This window comes from Taurulus bubalis (genome assembly GCF_910589615.1).
Source record: "Taurulus bubalis genome assembly, chromosome: 2".
NCBI classification, from domain to species: Eukaryota; Metazoa; Chordata; class Actinopteri; order Perciformes; family Cottidae; genus Taurulus; species Taurulus bubalis.
Genome location: NC_136590.1, coordinates 18,930,974 through 18,951,543, shown reverse-complemented (window position 1 = coordinate 18,951,543; position 20,570 = coordinate 18,930,974). Strand labels below are relative to the sequence as shown.

The 20,570-nt window shown below is 44.3% G+C and overlaps 3 protein-coding genes across 3 annotated transcripts; all 3 read right to left on the bottom strand.

Moving 5' to 3' along the window:
* Positions 1-1,112: 1,112 nt before the first annotated feature.
* LOC306753862 (uncharacterized protein) lies at positions 1,113-5,649 on the bottom strand (the record flags this gene model as incomplete). The annotated part of the gene is made up of 7 exons (XM_079237779.1): positions 1,113-3,521; positions 3,747-3,870; positions 4,125-4,235; positions 4,394-4,489; positions 4,632-4,727; positions 5,335-5,537; positions 5,646-5,649. The coding sequence occupies 7 exons, from the start codon at positions 5,647-5,649 to the stop codon at positions 1,474-1,476; spliced, it is 2,682 nt and encodes an 893-aa protein (XP_079093905.1). The 3' UTR covers positions 1,113-1,473.
* A 1,740-nt stretch (positions 5,650-7,389) lies between these two features.
* On the bottom strand, positions 7,390-12,987 carry LOC306753861 (uncharacterized protein; the record flags this gene model as incomplete). The annotated part of the gene is made up of 7 exons (XM_079237778.1): positions 7,390-9,460; positions 10,119-10,242; positions 10,358-10,468; positions 10,731-10,826; positions 10,934-11,035; positions 11,210-11,412; positions 12,960-12,987. 7 exons carry the CDS (start codon positions 12,985-12,987, stop codon positions 7,527-7,529), a joined length of 2,598 nt encoding a protein of 865 aa, XP_079093904.1. The 3' UTR covers positions 7,390-7,526.
* A 484-nt stretch (positions 12,988-13,471) lies between these two features.
* On the bottom strand, positions 13,472-19,991 carry kdelr2b (KDEL endoplasmic reticulum protein retention receptor 2b; the record flags this gene model as incomplete). Its single annotated transcript, XM_079214567.1, has 5 exons — positions 13,472-14,726; positions 16,280-16,532; positions 18,134-18,292; positions 18,486-18,586; positions 19,901-19,991. The coding sequence occupies 5 exons, from the start codon at positions 19,989-19,991 to the stop codon at positions 14,692-14,694; spliced, it is 639 nt and encodes a 212-aa protein (XP_079070693.1). The 3' UTR covers positions 13,472-14,691.
* Between the last annotated feature and the right edge of the window lie 579 nt (positions 19,992-20,570).

The window sequence follows — 20,570 nt, the reverse complement described above, 5'->3', positions numbered from 1 at the left end:
GTATATAATCATATATTTATGTAAGTTAGTCATGGAGGCGTTTGGCTTCGCAATCAAACTTTCCAGCACAAATAATGGGCTTCAATTATCAAAGTATTGCCAACATTTAATGATATGAGTAGCAATCAATTGAATGTTTGAGCTGATGAAAATAGTTAAATGAAATGTAATAACATTTGATATTTATCAAATTATATATATTCAAAATATACCAATTTCTCTGCAAAGTGGTATATTGAAAATACAAATATATTTACATAGTGTAGAAGAAAATATTATATATATATATATTATGTATAAGATATATAGATATATAATTATATTAACTGATTATTGTATATTACCTGTGTATTCCTGCCAGTTTGGTCTGTGATAGTAACCCCTGTGCAGAGAGAAACTATTTTACATTAATTAACAAATCTCCATGAGCGAAACCTTTTGGTAAAGTGTGAGGAGAGCAGAGGAGAGCCTAGGACAGACCTGAAGAGGCCATGCCTTAATGTATCAATCACCTTTTTCTTTGCAACAGACCTATACTGAGCCTGTATTTGGACTTGTTGCAGTAGGAAAAGCACAAGTACCAGATAACATGAACACTACTACTACAGTGTCCCAGTTAGAAATGAACAATACTGAAGGAGCCCACTGGAAAATGAGCCATCAACAATTTTATTATTTATGCATTTCTTATGTCCCTGTGACATGTCAATATATGTCAAGCAGGAAAAATGCCTGAATATCAAAACACAACCTGTGGTTCTGGCAGCTGCCAATCCTCCACTGGTCCACATAATAGCCCAAACCCAATTAAGGGCCATCTAGTGGTAGACAATTGCAGATGTGCAATTTAGTAATTTTAAGGCACAACATTCATATGCATGGATATAATAATATACGGTTACACTATTTTACCCAATCCTATAATATTTCATGTTAAACAATATCCATTTAGTTGTTAGCGTATATACTGTAGAAACATGTTTTTCTATGCTCCCTTCCTGCATCAAATCAAGCCAGAATTCCTGTCAACAAGAAACCCATAACAAACATTCGAATAACCTCAGGACTGAGCAAATCGAATGCCACTTGAAATCAAATGTTCAATTTATTTCAAGAAAAGAAGTCAATTCCCAATAGAATCAAGGATGATATTGTTTATACATACAAATCTTATGTAGAACTACAGCAAACATTTCTGTAAAAAATACAAAAGCTACTTTTTTTTAACATGTTTTTTTAATAATGCACTATACAATTACACAGTTCCAAACAACACACGCCGTGACAGCAACGTGGCTGACATAAAGGAAAACGTCCTTCCATTGAACACCCGGTTTCCATTCATCTCAGTCAACATCCGCGGGGCTGATGTGTCAGAACCTCAAAATCAGGCCGATGCCCGACCCCTGACCTCCTTCACTAGGGGCCCGCCGAACAGAACCCCCATGCGGCGCAGTATCATGCTAACATTAACTACGCGTGAACGAGTCTCCTGTGTCGCTTTAAGCCATGCAAGCTTGAGAAGCCCTTGCTGCACACGGTACAAACATACGGTCTCTCTCCTGTGTGGGTGCGCATATGCAAGGTGAGGAAGCAGGACTGGACGAAACCCTTTTCACAGATGTTGCACTTGTAGGGCCGCTCTCCCGTATGGTACCGCCGGTGTATCTTTAACTCCGCGGCGGACCTGAAGGACTTGTCACAGTCGTCGCACTTGAACGGCCGTTCACCCGTGTGAATCAGAGTGTGCCTCACCAAGGCGTCCTTGCCAAAGAACCCCTTCCCGCAGAACTCGCACGGGAAGCGCAGCCCTTTGTGGTGGAAGTTGTCGTGCTTCAGGAGGCACCTCCTGGACGTGAAGGTCTTTCCACACTGCGCGCAGGTGAAGGTCGGCACAGGCTTATCCGACATGGGCTCGCCGGAGTGGTGCACACGCTCCACGTGCCTCGTCAGTGTGACGCCGTGCCGGAACTTTTTGCCGCACTCCCAGCAGAGGAACGGATAGGCTTTGGTGTGTTTTTTCTGGTGCTCCACGAGGTCGGAGTAAGACCGGAACCGCTTGCTGCAGTGGGGGCACTGGAACGGTTGGTAGCCGGTGTGTTTCCACTCGTGGCGGATGAAGCGCTTCAGACTGGCGAAGGTCGTCAGGCAGTGGGTGCAGGTGAAAGGCTCGATGGGGTTGTGGACGTCGATGTAGTGCTTGTGGAGGGCCTTGAACACGGGGAAGTTCTCCTCGCACCGGTTACACTGAAACGGCGTGTGCGATTCCTTATGCATTGCCAACGCCTCCGAGTCGCGCACCAGCTTCATGCACACCTCGCAGTAGAGCGGGTTGTGCGTCTGCTTATGGGATTCCAGCGTAGACTTGTACTTGAACGCCTTGTCGCATTTGTCGCACCGGAAACAGTGCTTCACGTCCTCCGGCTGCTCCGGGTCCACCTGCTGCTCGTTGTAGCAGATGTTTCTCAGATGGAACCTGAAAGTCTGTTTGCACTTGAACTCCACGCTGCAGTGAGGACAGTAGAACGGACCCTCGAGCACACTTTTGTTTTCTTCTGGACTTTTCTGTCCAGATTCTTTTGAAGGCCCCTCCGCAGAGGTCGCGGAATCGGGGTCCTGGTCCATGTCGGGCTGCTCCTCAAGGGTTTCCTCTCCAGGAACCCCACTGGATGACTGTTCACCCTCACCGGTCTCTTGTTCCTTTGATTTCCTGCCGGGCTTCGCCTTTGTCTGATTCGGACATCGATGTTGCTGCAAGTAACGCAAGCTCTTGTAAAACCTTTTACACGAAGGACAAGAAAAGGGCAGCTCCTCCGAGTGCCGAGTCATGTGCCGCTCCAGGAACTTGGGACGGCTTACCACCGTGCCGCACACTTTGCACGTTCTCTCGTCTAGGTCGTTGCTTTTGGTAGGGGACTGGGACCCGGCACACTTTTTAGGGCTACTGTTGGTGTCCTGCGTCTTTCCCGATCTCCTCCACTGCGACAGGTACCGTTTCATCTTGAGTCCGCGGTTCTTCCGCACTGGTCTTTCCCACGCAACCTCGTAATCGGGGTCCTCCTGCTTGCCTCTCGCTCTGCCTTGCAATTCGAAGTCTTCGTCGTCGGGTCGTTTCTTTTTCCTCCCACGCCGGTTTGGTTTCTTCTCTGCGCCGTCGAGCACCGTCACCTGGCCGTCCACCCCAATCATCAGCGTCCCGGATTGGTCGTAGTTGTGGTCGTCCGCCATCTCACTCTCGCTCGCATCGGGGCCTTCGGCGGAGTCTGTGATCACCACTGAGTCCATTTCGGCTTTCACCCCGCTGCCGACTCCACCCCACTGGGTTTGCGTGCCCTCGCCGGAGTTCCCGGCCCCCTCCGCATATGCCTCTTTGTTCTCAGACTCCACCTCCATCTCGGTGCACACCGTGTACATGAGTCCGCTCTCCGCGTCCGTTTCTGTCTGCTCGTTGACAATCACAACTCTTTCCACAGGAGGGAGACACAAGGCTGACAAGATGCCACTGTCCACAACGTAAGATTCTGAAACGAGGAAAAGAAAAAGGTATTGAGTCTGTTGTATTTGTCATTTTAACAAACACCTAAATATATATATATATAAAAATAAATATACATTTAAAAAAAAACACAAATGTTGCTACTGACACAAGCACTAAAAAATAAGTGGTTTGGGGTATGTTGCCGTGCAATAGTGTTTGTTGTTTCTGGAACAAAAAAGTGTTACAGCGATTGTCTATAATAAATCACCAATGTCCTCTAATTGGCCGAGGTCCTTCTGAGTGTCCAGCAAGGCTTTGAGCTCCTGCGGTTGAGCCAAAGTCTCCATGCATTCGTTCAGAACCGAGGTGGTATCACTGAGCAGCGATGCGATCTGGCAAAAACAAAACGAAAACAGGCAAACATGAGGACAGATTCCTTCTTTCATACACGTATGAAACAACTGCCATATTTAGGGAGATATCAAACACTGCAGTGAAATAAAAAAGGGACTTTGACCGGCAGTGCTTGTGACAATCGGACACAATAAAACAGGCCTTATTTAACTGCGTCTCTTTTAGTGGATTGAAATATAAAGCCCAGAGATAGAAAATACTATCCTATTGTTGAATCGATATTGAAGTCTACCTGTTGGAGAGTTTGGGTGGGAAGGAGCTTTTCTAGTCTGGACAGAAACAGCCACATCAGTGTTTGGATTGCTTTGTCGTATGTGGGGCCAAAGTCTCCCGGGAAAACATCCTGAAACATGGAAGGAATTCATAAAATGTTAAATATCTGAGCGTCCCATGCACATCTTGACTTCTCAAATACCGGGTAAACCGAATTACGTCATAAAACAGTACAAACGTTCCCTGTGAGATGTGAATTTCATCAATTCCCCCCAAAACATAAATTACCTGGAAGAAGTTTCTTCTCTCATCAGGATCTCTCAGCAGATTTTGGACAAGGCCCATGAATTGCGAGTCAGATACTTCCTGCTCTGCATTATCTGCCTGCAAAAAAAAAGAAAGGTTTGAAATAGCAGGAAAAAAACACGTTAAAAGCAAGCGCTTCAAGACTACCAATCATTACTGACAAAACTACAGACCGAAACCCCACAACAACAAAAAACTACAGGTTTAGACTCACCTCCACATTCCACAGAGATCTAAGATTCTGCATTCGGTCCAGATGTGGCTGAATAATATGAAGCTCTGCAGTCTCCTCGGAGCGACACAGCTCCAGGATCAGCTGCAATCAGAGGACAGCAACAATGTAATGAACATGGGATGCAGCCCAGGGCCAGAATAACCACAGTTTCTGGGATTAATGAACACGTCAACACTGACTGGAAACTGAATTCACATGCAACACCCGAGTGCTTTAATCATAGACAGTCCCGGTGCATCCGTCACAACCTGCCGATTGACATCTTGAGACACAGCTGGATTTCTGTTTCTGAATCACAGTGACCAGACTTCTGGCGTGTCACTGAAGAAGTGGCGCTGGATACAGCTCCAACAAAGTAACGCAAAAATATATATAAGATGAGCTGAGAAACTATTATTACAGAGGAAGAAAAAAAACATCAACTAACGAGAATATTTGTGCAACAGATTAAGAGTATGTAAGTGAACGATTATGAACGCCCGCCAGATTGATGATTCACAAAAATGAGGTGCAATCAATTTTAAAACACCTCTGTTCCATCCACCATGTTTAATCCAAGTAATCCATCATATTAAAATGCCATCATTTTGGGCCTCGAACACACCACGTTGCCTGTAAGAATATACTGATTTTGCGGGCAACGCCCCCTCCCCCCCCTTTTTTAACATCAATTTCAGCTCCTCCTTACCCGTGCTCTGAGACCTAAAATGAGTTCTGCTCGCTGCCTCGTGGAGAGGAGTTGAGGAACCATCTCAGTGACCATGAACACAAACTCCTCAAGCAGCCCATAGTCTAACACAATTTTCTGCTCCACCGTCTGCCAGATGGCCGCGGAGACCAGCCGAATCGGCGGGATTAGGAGACGCAGCGCGGAGAGGGGAAGGGAGGGACCTGCAAAATGGGATAAAGGTCGAAATTAAAAGTTGACATAGCACCACTCACACATTGAATCAAGTTAGTTTGTATATTAAGAATATACTACTCGATAGCACGAGTTGCCCATGCTGTGTCATACAGTATATACAGTGTGGACATACAGTATGTGTTGCTTGGTAACGAAACGACATTCAGAGAGGACAGATCTTAACTATTTGCATGGAAAGAACACCGCGTCAGTGAGGGGAGAGAATCTAGTTGTTTCGGTGAATCAGGCCATTAAACAGCCTTCTGGGTTTTCAAAATGATTGCCAGTCTGATTAATGTCAACTCACTGTAGTAATTAAATAGCACCAGAGGCACTAACGGTAAAACAAATCAAAATCCACAGTTTAACTACATTTGTAAAAGGGTCAACTTTGATGTTCAGAAGAAATAATCAGTCCTAACAGAGTTTAGAGTAAGAGATAAATGCACAAAATAGTAATAAACGTACACAACCGGACAGCTAGCGTCGAGTCTGTATTAGAGCCAACCACGACTTCTCCCATCTCTGATCTTGTTTGACCTCCCAACCTTTGTTGCACAGATCGCACAGCTATAACCGGACGGAAAAACTGTGGCGTCAGGTAATGTTTGTGTTAAACAAATAAGGACTGCAGTGTTTTATGGGAAATCATTTGAAACCTTGGCGTCATCTCTTGAGGCGGATGAGTCTCCTTTCATTTCCGGGATCTAACGTAAAATGCACATCATATTAAATGACACACAGTGCATATTTATTAATAAAGACCCTGCGTGGTAATGTATTTGTTTAGGGTTTGTCGCAGGTCGTTTGAAACCAGCTGATACACTAAACGTTGGGCGAAATACTGAGTTTTTCCGACAGCTAGCTTAGCTCAGATAGCACAGCCTGACGGTATATTCGAGCGAAAGCCGATAGCACGAAACTGTCACTTCATGTCCGTTGTGAGGTTTAACGAGCCACCGGTATTCACCGGCGAGCAAATGTGGGGCATTCAACGTGGACTTTAAATGGGCCATGGAGTGAGTTATCTTTAAAATAGAAAAAACGGTTAAATCCAAACGAAGTTAGCAATGCCATTCCCGCGCGCGGGCTGCGTTACGGCCTAACCAAACAAATGTGTGCGAACCAGTTTGTACCCACCAGACATATCTCCGTCCATCCTGCGTGTTCACTGTAGTTACATTACTGTTCGGGGAAACAATGCCCGTTGCTCGACCGAGGCCAAACCAAATATTATCACGACAGTTACGTTCAGGACACCGAAGTCACACAAGCGATCTTTGTGCGTCAACGATAGCATGTCGTTCCGTCCGGAACAACAATCCGACAAGAAACAGGGAGATGTGAAAGGTTCCGCGTGTTCCTTTTTGTTCCTCTCTGTCCCATGCTAATACTATCAATTGCATCTGCTGTATTCAAATAAAAAACACTTATAAAGAGTTTGATTCGTGAACTAACTTCATGATTAAAAATTCACATCCTGTGTGTGGTTGTTCGTCCATAAAGAGACGTACAGTCCAGTGTTACATGTTCCATCACTCAGTTCTTATCATGTCATGCGTCATCTCATCCAGATGCACAGGCAGAACTGCACACTGTTTTAAATGTTTTTGAAAACATATCCGCATACATATAGTTACAAATAAATAAATACATACTATATATAAATAATATTTATATATATCTAATAAAATATAATCTAAGTGAAAGCAAATTAGTTAGTTAGAAATTAACTACAAATACACAAATCATGTTGTCAAATAATACAAATTACAGTCAACATAATTGAATGTGGTGCAGAATTGTATTATTTTATTTCAGTTTCAAATATATGGTGCTTTTCGAGTTTTTAATAAGGCTTTCAGAAAAGATTATGTCTGAAAGCGGTGAAAGCGGTTTAAAAATGTCAATGAAGTGAATTCACTACGTCAATAAACAGCCACCTCCATTTAATGAAGTATTCCTTCCATGCAGGGTTAATGCGTTACAAATGCATGGACCAGTTTTTTGTGTCGTTGCATGCTGTAGCGCTTTGGGAAAGCCTTGCCGCAGAAATGACAGACAAATGGCTTCTCACCAGAGTGTATTTTAGCGTGTGCACTGAGAGAACACACTTTTATAAAGCCCTTTCCACAGACATCACATTTAAACGGTCTCTCTGTGGTATGGTGTATGAGGACATGCCTCTTCACTTCAGAAGCTGACCTGAAGCACTTGTCACACTCAGGCACGGTGCATTTGAAAGGCCTCTCTCCCGTATGGATCAATTTATGTCTCGCTATCGTTGACTCGGAGACCATCTTTCCGCAGTATGGGCACGGGTGACGGAACAACTCGCGCTGGTGTTTGGTCTTCTGGTGTTTCTTCAGGGCCCCGTTTTCCTTGAAGGACTTCTCGCACTCGGTGCAGGAATACTTCTTCTCGTTTCGAGCCTCGCTGTGGATGAAATTCAAGTGGCGCAGCAGGTTGGACCTCTGGGAGAACGTCTTGCCGCACTCCGCGCACAGGTAGGGCCTCTCTCTCGTGTGGACCCGCTCATGGGAGGAGAGATCTGCGTCGCTTTTGAACCTCAAGCAGCACAGGGCGCACTGGAACGGCAGGTGGCCCGTGTGCTTCCACTCGTGCATGATCAAAACGCGCAGCTTGGAAACAACCTTGGGACAGTAGTTGCATTTGAACGGTCGCCTGATTTGGTGGATGTTCTCGTAGTGCCGGAGCAAGGGCTTGAAAAGAGCGAAGGTTTCCTCACAGCGGTTACACTGAAACAGGGTGTGGGAGGACTTGTGCCTCGCTAGCGTCGCCGTGTCCCGCAACACCTTCCTGCACACCTCGCAGTAGAGGTCATTGTGGGTCCGTTTGTGACTTTCCAGTGATACTTTGTACCCGAAAGCCTCGCCGCACTCGTCACACTTGAAAAGATTCGTGGCCTTGTCCGACGTAGCCGGATCCACCCACTGCTGACCGTGCTCAAAGCAGGTCCGGTTCAAGTGCAGCCTCAACGACGAGAAGAGCTTAAACCTGCTGTCGCACCGAGGGCAGGCGTAATCACCGGAGGGGAAGTGGGTCTTCATGTGGGTCCTCAGGCCTGTGCTCACAGGCTCATTGCAGATGAAACACTGGACTTTACGGGTCTTTTTGGGAGCGCCGGTTTTGATGTCCGAGACGCCCGGCTTTCTGGTGGCAGCCAGATTCAATTCCTCATTCAAATCCCCTTCAGTAAAGCTACCGACAGGAGTCACAAACGGAGACTCGTCGCCCGAGTAGTTGGAACACGAATCAGCCATACTAAGACTACTACCTGCGGTCGTGTGGCAAGAGTCCTCATCGGAGTAGTAAGACCACGAGTCGTCACTGCAATCGGCGATGGGAGCCATATACGAGGACTCGACTTTGCTGAAGCTGCTCAACTCCTCGTTGTGTAAACGAGCCCTACTGGAGGGTTTTGTTTTCCTGGGAACCGATTTGTAGGCAGGGAGGGCCTCTTCACAAAAACCTTGTTTCTCTTCCAACAGAATCTTTTTCATCCGCAGGCCTCGGTTTCGTCTCGCAGGGCGAGTCCGCACCGGCATGTCCAGTCTTTTTAGCTGAACGCGGCATTGTTTGAGAAACCAAGGCGCCTTCTCCGCTTGGCCTTTAACAAGCCCTGCATTTCCCTCATGTCTTGTAACACCTCCCAAAGGCACCCCTGTTCCCTTTTCCCCAGGAGTCACACTAGTCTCATCAACCTTCATCCCACTCATCTGATGTTCTGCGGTTGTGTCCTGAGACAATGTCAAAGATCCCTCCCCTAAATCAGATGCACACGATAGCGTATTATCCGAGATGTTTGCTCGTGGTTTATCGGTCACAGTTCTTTCTTCAATAGTGAGTTTGAGAGCTGAAATAATGCAGGCGCCATCCAAGGAACCATCTACAAAGCGAGGAGAAAAAAAAGCAATCAAATGGTGACCAAAAATCAACAAAGTGTCATACATGCTGTACACACTATGTATGCAGACATCAGAAGTGCATCATTCAGGAAAAGCGCTGACTCGCCAAAAATATTTTAAGCTGCGTTCATTTATTTGGGTTGTTGTCTCATTTTTTTGACCACTTGGAGGCTGCATAACAAGCTAAATACCATGGCCTGGCAGAAACCTTCGGAGGCAGCAGTCCCAGAGCAACCTTATCGGATGTTATATGTTACAATATAATATTCACTCTCTTTTAGCTCTGGTTTGGTCTCCACCAACTCCTGATGGAAACGGTTCATGGAAATGAGTTTAATGAGCGGCGAGATTGAACCGAAACAGTAAAGTCAAACCAATGAGCAGATGTAGACCAAAACCCTCAAATAATCGGCAGATTAACTGATAACGTAATTAATGGTTGCAGCTCAACTGTAGTCCTCTTACAGGTCGGTCCTGTTCATAGCACCGTACTTTGGAGCATCAAAGCAAAGCTCTAAGACGGTTCCAGTGCTGATGATCTCTCTTAAATCATGATGGGGAGGAAAAGGAACAATTGGAATGACAAACCAAATAAAGCCAGGAGTTTATTGAAAGGAATTGGTAACTATAGAGGCTTACCATTGTGATCCAGCTGGCTGAAGTCCTTTTGATACTGCAGCAGAGTTTTGAGCTCCCTGCATCGAGACACAGAGTCCATACATTCATCAAGAACCGACGACGTCTCACCAAACATGGAGGAAACCTGAAGGAAAAGGAAAGGCGGAAAAAAAAGCTTAAAAGAAACACAGAAACAAACTTTTGACTGACATCAACATGATGTTGCGTTAAGAAACATGTGAGGTCCCTTCCTTTTGTACCTGTTGGAACGTCTGGAGAGGAAGAAACTGTTCGAGCCGGCAGAGAAACATCCACATCAAGTCATGAAGTGCGTCGTCATACGTGGAACCAAACTCTACGGGGAAAACTTTCTGAAAGATAGAGAAATAGAAGAAGAAGTGTCTTATATTTAGGAAAAAACTATGACAACTGAAGTTATTGAAGAATTAGAAGGTTTCAAAGAAAGACGCACGATGCAGGGGGAGTCAATATGGAGAGACGCATTCATTCAATATGCATTACAGAGTTACAATAGGGGATACATTGTTGTCATGCATGAACAACAACGCAAGCATGTCGGCTCCTATTTTTATATAAACATGAACATATTTGAGGTGTAACAGAAATACTGACCTGAAAGAAGTGTTCCCTTTCGTCACGATTATTCAGCAAGTTCTTGACTAGATCCACGAATTTAGAGTGTGGCACTTTCATATTTGAGGTACCTCCCTGTATAAAACGACACGGGAAAGAAGTCGATGACATCGTCAGCGCGGGGCTATTTTAAAAGACCCCTTTATCGGATTTCTTACAAAGCAAGGCCACTTTAAACTCACCTCCATCACCCACGCCTCGATGAGCGTTTGCACTCTGTCCAGGTGTGGCTGAACAAGCCCAAAGTCGGCAGTAGCTTCGAACTGACATAACTCCAGGATCAGCTAAACACGCAAAGCAACAGTGTGTAAAAAAAACTAAAGCAAAAACACAGAATTTTAAAATGTGCCAAAAATTCACAGAAAGAGACCCCGCGTTACGATCAAAAGCCAAACTCACGGCAGTGACTACAGTAATAATGACGAGCGGTTAATAATTGAGCACTGCTCCTCCCTCACCCGTGCTCTGAGGCCCAGGATGAGTTGGGCTCTCTGGCTTGGGGTGAGTAGCTCTGGAATGATGTCTGTAACCACGGAAACAAACTCCTCCAGCATCCCATAATCGGCCACGACTTTCTGCTGGACGGTCTGCCAGATCGCCGCCGAGACCAGTCGAATGGGTGGGACCAGGAGGCGCAGAGAGCAGAGGGGAAGAGGAGCACCTGAGTGTAAACAACAGTGGGTTATCTCAACGCAATGGACCCCTTGAGTTGCTATGAATGCATCTCACCTTTACATGTGCTTAATACACGGAATGACACCGGAAAATACCTGGGTTCTGTTCCAGCAGTAAGAAAACCTCATTAAAAAACTCCTTTTGACATTTGTAAAAATGCAAACAAGCACAGCTGTTGCGCAACCCACAGGACAACATGCGCTACATTGCGCTACTCAAAGACTTTAGAAAAAGCATCAAACTGGCTACGGGTCCTCTAGCAGCGCTGGAAGCGGCCGTCATTCAGACACACTTCCTCGCGTTAAATCCACCGAGCTGTGTGACTACAGATACCATTATAAACCCAGACACGAGGGCGTTTGACGTTCCGATGTTTTTGGGATTTCCACAAGCAGAAAGAGTGGTTATTTCCGTGGTGGAAGGCGTAAATGAAACCTGTTTGCACATAGATAAGCCCCGCCCCCTCTTCGGCGCATCCAGCTCGAATGACAACATCTATGACATGTTGGTCAGTTTGTCTGCTTGACAATCACATTTTGCTGCAATAAAAATGATTGAAGTGAGATGAAGCTTGATCTTCTTAGATACAATATGTTGACGAAGTTTTCCTTAAATAGCAATACTCAATATATCGCAGTATAAAATAGAATCGTGGGACCTCTGGTGATTCCCAGCCCTAGTAGGTACAACTTGATTAAGGTAACACAAACGATCAAAAGATATCATTTTGAATTATTAAAAAAAAAAAAGTTACTTTTTTTAATAACAATGAATTACCACTAAGAAATAAGAATAACATTGAATATGATTGTCTGATTTATGTTTTCTGTTTGTTCAAAAAATTTAGAAAGAAAACACTTTGAATCTGTAGACTGCTGCCTAATAGTTAGTGTTGCCATTTAATGGCAATTGCTCATATACTGCAAGCCTAAATAAGTATATTTATTATTTTGAACAAAGGTTAAATGTTATTTCACAAGTTTCAAAAAGTGCCCCCAATTTGTATTGAAATGCCCCTGGATTCCAGTCGGTGGGGGCAAAAATTGCCCCCTAAAAAATATGTAAATGTCCTAACCTGGCTTGAGCCATTATTACTGATGTGGCCGCGAGCGGTTCATGCTCGCGTGCACTGAAAGGACGTGCGACCCGGAAGTGACGACAAAGAGAGGAGATGCTCGGAATGTCGTATGTGTCGCTCCTTCACGGCTGACGTGATCTAAACGGGATTTCTTCTTCTGGATATCTGCTTGGCAACGCAGTTACCTTTAAATTACTGCAACAGTGAAGTTAGCTAGCTAACTAACTTAAGCTAACATATATAAATAATGTTCTATAAATTTCAGTATTCCCAACGGGAGTAATAGTTACTCACGATTAATCTTTGGTATACTATCTTCCATCCCGTGTATCCAGTGCGCTCAGCTGCGATGTGTTCTGGGTTAGCAGGACAATGTTACAGTTGCTGGAGAAGTGCTTCTTGCTCCTCTCCCTCTCACTTCGGTCGAGGAAGCCGTGAGAAAGTTGTGGTCCGACGTAGATCTCGTTCCGGGTTGCCCGACATCGAAGGTTCCTAGCTCAAGTCGAGTAAACTGGTGGGGAAAAGGTGGTAGAGATGAGAAAAGGAGGAGAAAGTTAGATGGTGAACAAAATGACAATTTGCTGACAGCTAGCAGCCGTTTAAACGAGAAACATGTTTGATAAATCACAATCACTGTCTTATTCAAGGTATATACACATATGTATTTGTATTTCCTCTCATCAGCAAAACCAAAACAATCTTTAATATTATACTCAGGTAGAAGTAAGCTACCATTATCAGAACAATAGGAACATTCAGGCCCCCTTATCAGTTTTCAACCCTAATAAGATCAGAGAGAGAGAGAGGTCTTGACCAGGAAGAAACAGCTCAGGATCCCCCTGGTTCTGCTGCATTAATTTGGATCTCTTCTCCATCAAGAGTCCGGCAATGTTACCGATGGCCGCAACGTGAAATCGGTGGAGTGCTCGTAAACGTCGTAACCACAGCATTGACACAAATGTTTCCCATAAAGTCTTTATTTGTGGTGGCAACATCATGCAAAAGCTCTGGTAAGAAATTAAAACGAAACTTGGAATGGTGTCTGAAAACTGAAAAAGAAGCAGATTCGTCTCGAGAACTGTTTCAGCGAGACAGCGTTCACAGGTCTGTGCTCTTCTCCAACAGGGAGATTTCAGTCCACTATCGAAATTGCACACAAACTACGGACTCCGTTGATCGGACACCCCGAGAAGAAGAAAAAAAGAAAACATAAATACATCTGTGGCTAAAAGAAAAATTAAAGACTTTTGTCGTTTTTCCACATACAACACATTACCAGTGAATTCAGTCTCCCTCAGACATTACAGGAGCCTAATGAAATGAATGGGCTGGGCAAAGAGATAGATTTATTGTGTGTCCTCACTGGGTAATAAAAAAGGGGTACTGAAATTTAAAAAAGCCATTTGCAATTATTCATGTCATTTACAACCCTTTACTTTCATTCACACAAAAGCAACTCATACCGGTCAATTTTTGAACATTGCTTTCTGGAAGAGAGAATGTTAAATTTTGGCATCTACATTGAATTTCTACTCTACCAAGTGCACGGGAAACTGAAATAGACAAAGTATTTATATATGGTAATGCATAGTGGTCAAAAATAGAAGAGCGAAACATGAGTAATTTGACCATTAAACAAATTCCTCCCCAAATTGATTCAGAAAAAAAACAAAAACAATGCACAATTATTTCAATTGCAAATACTATAACAAGTGCTTTAGTCAATAACATCCCACCACAAGAAGTCCGCTTCAATATCATACAATGCCAAATCAAAGGCAATTTTACATCTTCAGCTCTTATTCACCAATGTGTCAAATCTTCAGAGTACACATTTTTCTGTAGAAAAAAAACAGTGTGTTTTTTTGTTTGTAATTTTTCTTCTTCCTTTATACAGAATATTTAAAAAAAAAAGTGAAGGCAAGATGCATCAAACAGAAATCCGAAAGGCCACGGAACAGCCTCTGCAGGTGTTCCGAGCCCGCTGATTCTGGATCAGAAGTAGTTGCAGCCGGCGGCCCCCATTCGCTCTCTGTCTCAGGCATCTTACGCTGGCGGGGGAGGGTGAAGAGGACAAAGCGGTGGTGGAGGGCTGGGTGGGGTTGGGGGACTCAGAGGCATCCACTACCTCTCCTCCTCCCCTCCGATCCCCCTCTTTAAGTCTCCCAAAACACTCCTCTTTGGCACTTAAGCTGGCAGACTCAGCTTCTTTCCTTTCAGCACTGAAACGAGACAAGACGGCTTTATGCTCGACAACATGACAGATCGACAGCGTTCACAACAGCAACACAACTGTCGAGGCCGTTTCCCTAACCTCTAGAACTAGAGTCAGTTTTATTTGTCAATTCTTCCATTGTGCAAGCATACAGAAGATTTTAAATTGTGTTTCTCTTCTGTCTGACATAAAGTAACAATGAGCAATTTAACCAAAGAAGGATGTTTCATTCTCACGCTTTTAATTTGAAGAGATAAAACTCCAAAATGTAAAAAAAATGACTGTTTTGTATTTCTCGTTTATCTCATGAAACATCTCAAACATAAGAGTTATTTTTACTCTCAACGCCACTTCTTTTCGAGTACAACCCGGTTTTAGCTGGTGCCGTTATGAATTTATTTAATTAATGTCATTTTGAAATGCTGTGAGCAGAACATATGGAATTCCATTCAGTATTTAATAGCATGATTACATTACTTTAAATGTTGTGAATAGTGGACTGCCTGGAAGGTCTGGGGCTTTAATGCAAAGGAACATTATGTGAGATTTAGCAGCATCTAGTGGTGACAGTGTGGATTGCAAGCGACTGCTATCCCTCCGCTCGGCTGTGTCTTTCCAACGCGTGTCAGAGCTACAGTGGTCCTAAAGTAAAGACAGGTATCTTTAGGCTTGCATTACTACAAGGAGCTACTCCTTGTAAATACTTGGTTATCTTTCATCACAAAAGCATTGCTTTTTCAAAATGTACAGTATATCAATATATATTCGATGTACAGTATATTTGAAATAAAACTCAACATTGGTTCCAGAGCAGCAACAGTAATGTTTACAATAGCAAAGTCACTATGTAAAATTATAAATATCTCACCGGAAACAAATCTAAGATGTCAATAAAATAAATCATATTCCTGAGTGATTTTTATAAATGATAATTATCAATAATGAAGAACACAGAAATCAGAGAGTATCAGTCAATCTTCCTGTCCTCCTGTCTGCTTTGCCTCAGCCAGCAGAGAAACTCTTACAAGAACAAACTAAGATAAACAGACTTCATCCAGACAGCTTTAAAAAAAAAAAGCCTTCATCTGATCTTGACAAGCACTAGCTGTGCTTGTGTAAATCTAGCAGAGGTGGACGGCAGACTGCGGACAGAGCAGACTGAAGTAGGTGTTGCTTTCGTTTACATGTTTGTGCTTGTTGAGCAGACGAGCGGAGTTGTTGTCGTCAACTGGACTATTCAGTGTCTCTGCTCTGTATGTGTGTGCGCGCTTTTGTCTTTGTGTAGTTGAAGGTACTCGTACCGATAAGAGATGTGCGCTGCAGCCTGATAATAAATTACACCAATACAATTCAAAGTACTAATAAAAAGCAACAGTAACGTCAGGTTTACCAGTACTTCAATAATTTAACACTGGCGCCTGTTTAACACAGTTTCGGTTCACCGTTTTCAGTTGATTTACGGTTAAGTAACCAATCTATGGAATGGGTACCTAACCCACTACTCGAGGAAATGGAAACCCTTTTGATAAACAAATGAAACAAAGACGCAGCAGCACTCACCTTTCGTTACATACAAATAGAAGAAGTCGCAGTAGAGGATGGTCTGTACCACCCCAGCAACGATGGCGATCATGTCAAAGAATCCCTCGAAGTAGAACCTCCATATCCAGTTGATGAGGTAGAGGGCTCTGTAGAGGCCCAGGAAGAACAGGTAGTGGGTGGTGATGGTCTCGGCCTCACCGGTCTTGCTGATCATGAAAAGCTGTGGCAGGATGGCCACGGACTCCAGGTAGATGGAGAACGTCCACAGAATCTGGGCCAAACAAAGGGGGAGACGAAGTTTTGGCGGGGGGAAATAGTGGGAGAGAGAGCGCCACCATGTGCCGACTGAAGTCAAAGAACATTTGCATACTTTTATCCTCTCCAACTGGCTGTGTGCTCAATGTGTGCTCAATGTGCGTATGCGCTCAATGCGCGTGTGTACCATGTCACAGCCGGAAACGTAAAAACATTCCAAATGTGTCCTTTCCTACTGCAGTTATCGTGAAGGACAGCTGGCAACAGTCTATGTTCATGTTTTAATGCCATTAATCCATGTGAGATAATGAGAGAGCAATTACTAGTTTTTTTAAAACAGCGACAGAGAGAAGCCATGAATGAGAGTGTAGTGACTACTGAGCACATGAGGTTTGCCCTTCACGGCTTCCTGCATGAAAGACTGTTTACATGTTGCCTCGACTACAGCTTTCTTCAAAGCCAAAATGTTACCACATTTGCACCGTTTTTGTTTTCTTTGAGACTAGCTCTGCCGTGTATAGACTCGTCGCTTAGAAAAAAACAACACAAATTTGCTGTTAAACAACAACGTGCGCGTCCTACATCCTCAACAGAAATTGAAATTGAATCTGCTTTATGACGGAGGCCTCGGCTCTGCAAGCAGTATTGCTGTGACCGATTTTAATATTTGTGCTCGTTTTATTATCTTACTTGGGGTTGCCGAAGAAAAAAAAAAATGGAGTGGAGAGGGAGAGAGTAAAAGGAGAAAATAATAAAGCATGGCTCCAGTTTGATGACCAAATGAAGAGCCGGCAACGCAACACCAGCTGGATTGAGCCACGACTGCCTAAAATCAAACCGGTTTAAGTTTGTACATCAGACCTGTAAAACTGGTATTCGACCCAGCTCTTCAAGACGTGCGTGTACATACAGTCAGGTCCATAAATATTTGGACATTGACACATTTTTCATTATTTTGGCTCTGTACACCACAACAATGGAGTTGAAATGAAAACGTGCAGACTTTCAGCTTTAATTTGAGGGTATTTACATCCAAATCAGGTGAACGGTGTAGGAACTACAACAAATTAAAATGTGGCCACCCTCTTTTTAAGGGACCAAAAGTAATTGGACAAATTAATATAACGGTCATAAATTTAATTGTTACTTTTAATACTTTGTTGAAAATCCTTTGCAGTCAATGGAGTCTGGATTCTATAGACATCACCAGACGCTGGGTTTCATCCCTAGTGATGCTCTGCCAGGCCTCTACTTCAACCGTCTTCAGTTCCTGCTGGTTCTTGGGGCATTTTCCCTTCAGTTTTGTCTTCAGCATGCTCAAATGGATTCAGGTCAGGTGATTGACCTGGCCATTGCAGAACATTCCACTTCTTTGCCTTAAAAACCTCCTTGAGGTTTCATTTCAATGCCATTGTTGTGGTGTACAGAGCCAAAATAATGAAAAATATGTCATATTCTTCATTAAATATAACATATTTATGGACTTGACCGTATATTATTTTCTCTGCTAACGGTGACAACCAGAGGGACGGCTGGCTGGTGTAAATGGAGCATCTCTGCTGTATAATAGGATTTGGGGAGGTGGGGGTATCACAGTGTGTATGCGGTATTGCTGACCTCCAAGGGAGAGAAGTCGTGGTTAACCAGGAAAGCCAGGCCGCCAACCGGGACGACCAGAAACTCCACTCTGAATGTATCGTGGTTCCCGTCATAAGTGGCCTTGAATTTGGCGTAGATTAGGTACACTGTGGCGTACGCGCACCCGATGTAGATGACCTGAAAGACACAGACGACGCGTTACAAATGGATATTCACAGCCGATCCGCCATACATAGACATCGGGGAGCAGCGTCACACAGCTTCATGACATCTTGCACGGCCGGCCTTTAGCAAACACAGGCGTGTTGGCTTGGCGCAGTAGTCAAGCCCACAGCACTGAGAGGTTAGCTACAGGATACGAGTGTCTCACCTTCATGGTGGAGTTGTAAAGGGAGATGAAAGAGGTGAGCAAGTCCAGGTAGCGAGTGGTGAACACCAAGCCAAACAGGACTTGACTCTTTCCGGAAATACCTGTGAGGAGACCACAGAGAGCGTTTGACTTTTTTTTTACGTCAGAGAAATAGGTCCATTGCAAAAAATATAGTTCTATTGTCACATGCACATATGAAAGTCAACTTGCATTTAACCAGTGGGCTGGGAAGCAACTAGGGAGTTCAGTGTCCCACTCAAAGATACAGGAAGGAAGGGCGCATTTACATAAAACAAACACTTCTCAGCATTTATAAAAAGGTAGTAGCCAGAGCTCACAACGCACAACATTACATTTGGTTTGTTGTGCTTCAACTACAAGTAATTTGCACTTGAAAGCAAAACAGCAACATTTCTATACAAATACACCAACTCAAGTTACTCACTGCCATGGCACAAACCTCACACCCCTCGCCGTTTGAGTACTTTCGAACAGCATATGCCTGTTCACTTTATCTCATTGAGGGAGAACAAAATATTTAAAATATAGCCTGTCCAGCCTCTGGACAGACAACACAAATAACACATCTGAGATTGGAAACTTGAAATTGCAAGTTCACCATGCCGTTCCACTGCCATGTAAAGCAAAACATAGTTTACTTATAATAGATCAGATATGCAACGGTTGCACGTGCAGAGCTTTGTGGTTTAACAAACTGCGGCATTGACATAACTCGAGTGAACGTGAGCCTGTCTTGCAGTGATACGACCCTAACCTTTGACCATCGGGACAACGCAGCAAAGTACCACCACGATAACGCAGCACGCGATAAAAATCCAGAAAGAATGGATTCAGCCACTGACTTTTCATCTTCGACTGTCAAACTTGTGAGCAACTCGGTGCTGCCACGTCAGAGAGGTCCCTCTGTTCAAACGCAACGTATGAGAGGATCAGGGGGAGGTGAAGCTAGCACAGTTACCCCCCTCGCCCCAGACAATTTAAATGTACGAGGCCCAACATGGCCAACTAACAACTGCTGTGGCTCTCTGGGTCCCACATGTCCCCTAACCTGACGTTGTTGCGGGGGCCCGCAGCACTGTCAAGGCTAACGTGCGCTAACAGGAGAGCTGCAGCTAGCTGGACTTCACATGTGGTTTTGAGTGTGTTTTCTTCCTGAGACGAGCGTGTATCAAGTTCCACGTCGCGCCCCGGTTAGCCACGTTCCTGACAGTGACAGCGAGGGTTCAGAAACGATGGCTAGCTAACGTCAGTGTTGCTAGCCAGCAGGCTAACGCTAGCCGAGATACTAATAGCTCCAACTAACGTGACAGAATACGTTTCACAGTAGAGACACCTTTTGTGTGAAACAGCGAGGGTCACGCAAACTGTAAAGGGTATACGACTGACTGACTTACCAGCACAAGACCTGGTTTTCCATATTTTTAGCAGCAGGATGATGATGGCTGCTAGGTGGGAGAGATCGCCGGTTAGCCTGAACACGTTCATGTTTATGGGAGCTCCGGCAGAGGAAACCCGATTTTAAGACTCTAAAAAGAGCTCCGTTTGTCTGCAGGTAACGATTCGATTACGGTCTGACAGCGTTAAATGACACCGTGACACTAAATAGAGGGTTTCTGGCTTCAGAAGCTGGGAAAATGGCGAGAAAAGCGCGACGTGGCTTGGGGACGTGGCCAAGACAACGGCACCCAATGCAAGACGGGAAAACGTCCGTACGTTCAGCCAATCAGAAGAGAGGAAGGCAATTATTTGCATACATTATGCGATACGAATGCTGCCTCCACGCTCTGAAAAAAATACAGTAAATACGAGCTTCCTCTTTCAGCTCTAGGTTGCACACGTACAAGGAAATGTACCAGGAAATTAATCTCCGCTATACGGAGGACATACTTGAACACGTTGCCATTTTAATTTAAACTCAAACGAAACTGATGTTTATCACAGAAGTGTCCATTTTTGTTATATCATGATTAGTTAGTTAGTCCACTTGCAACTTTTTGGTTTGTGCACTGCAGGTGTATGTGAGGTCAACGACACTTCATTTATCCATTAAAGTCAGTGGTGAAA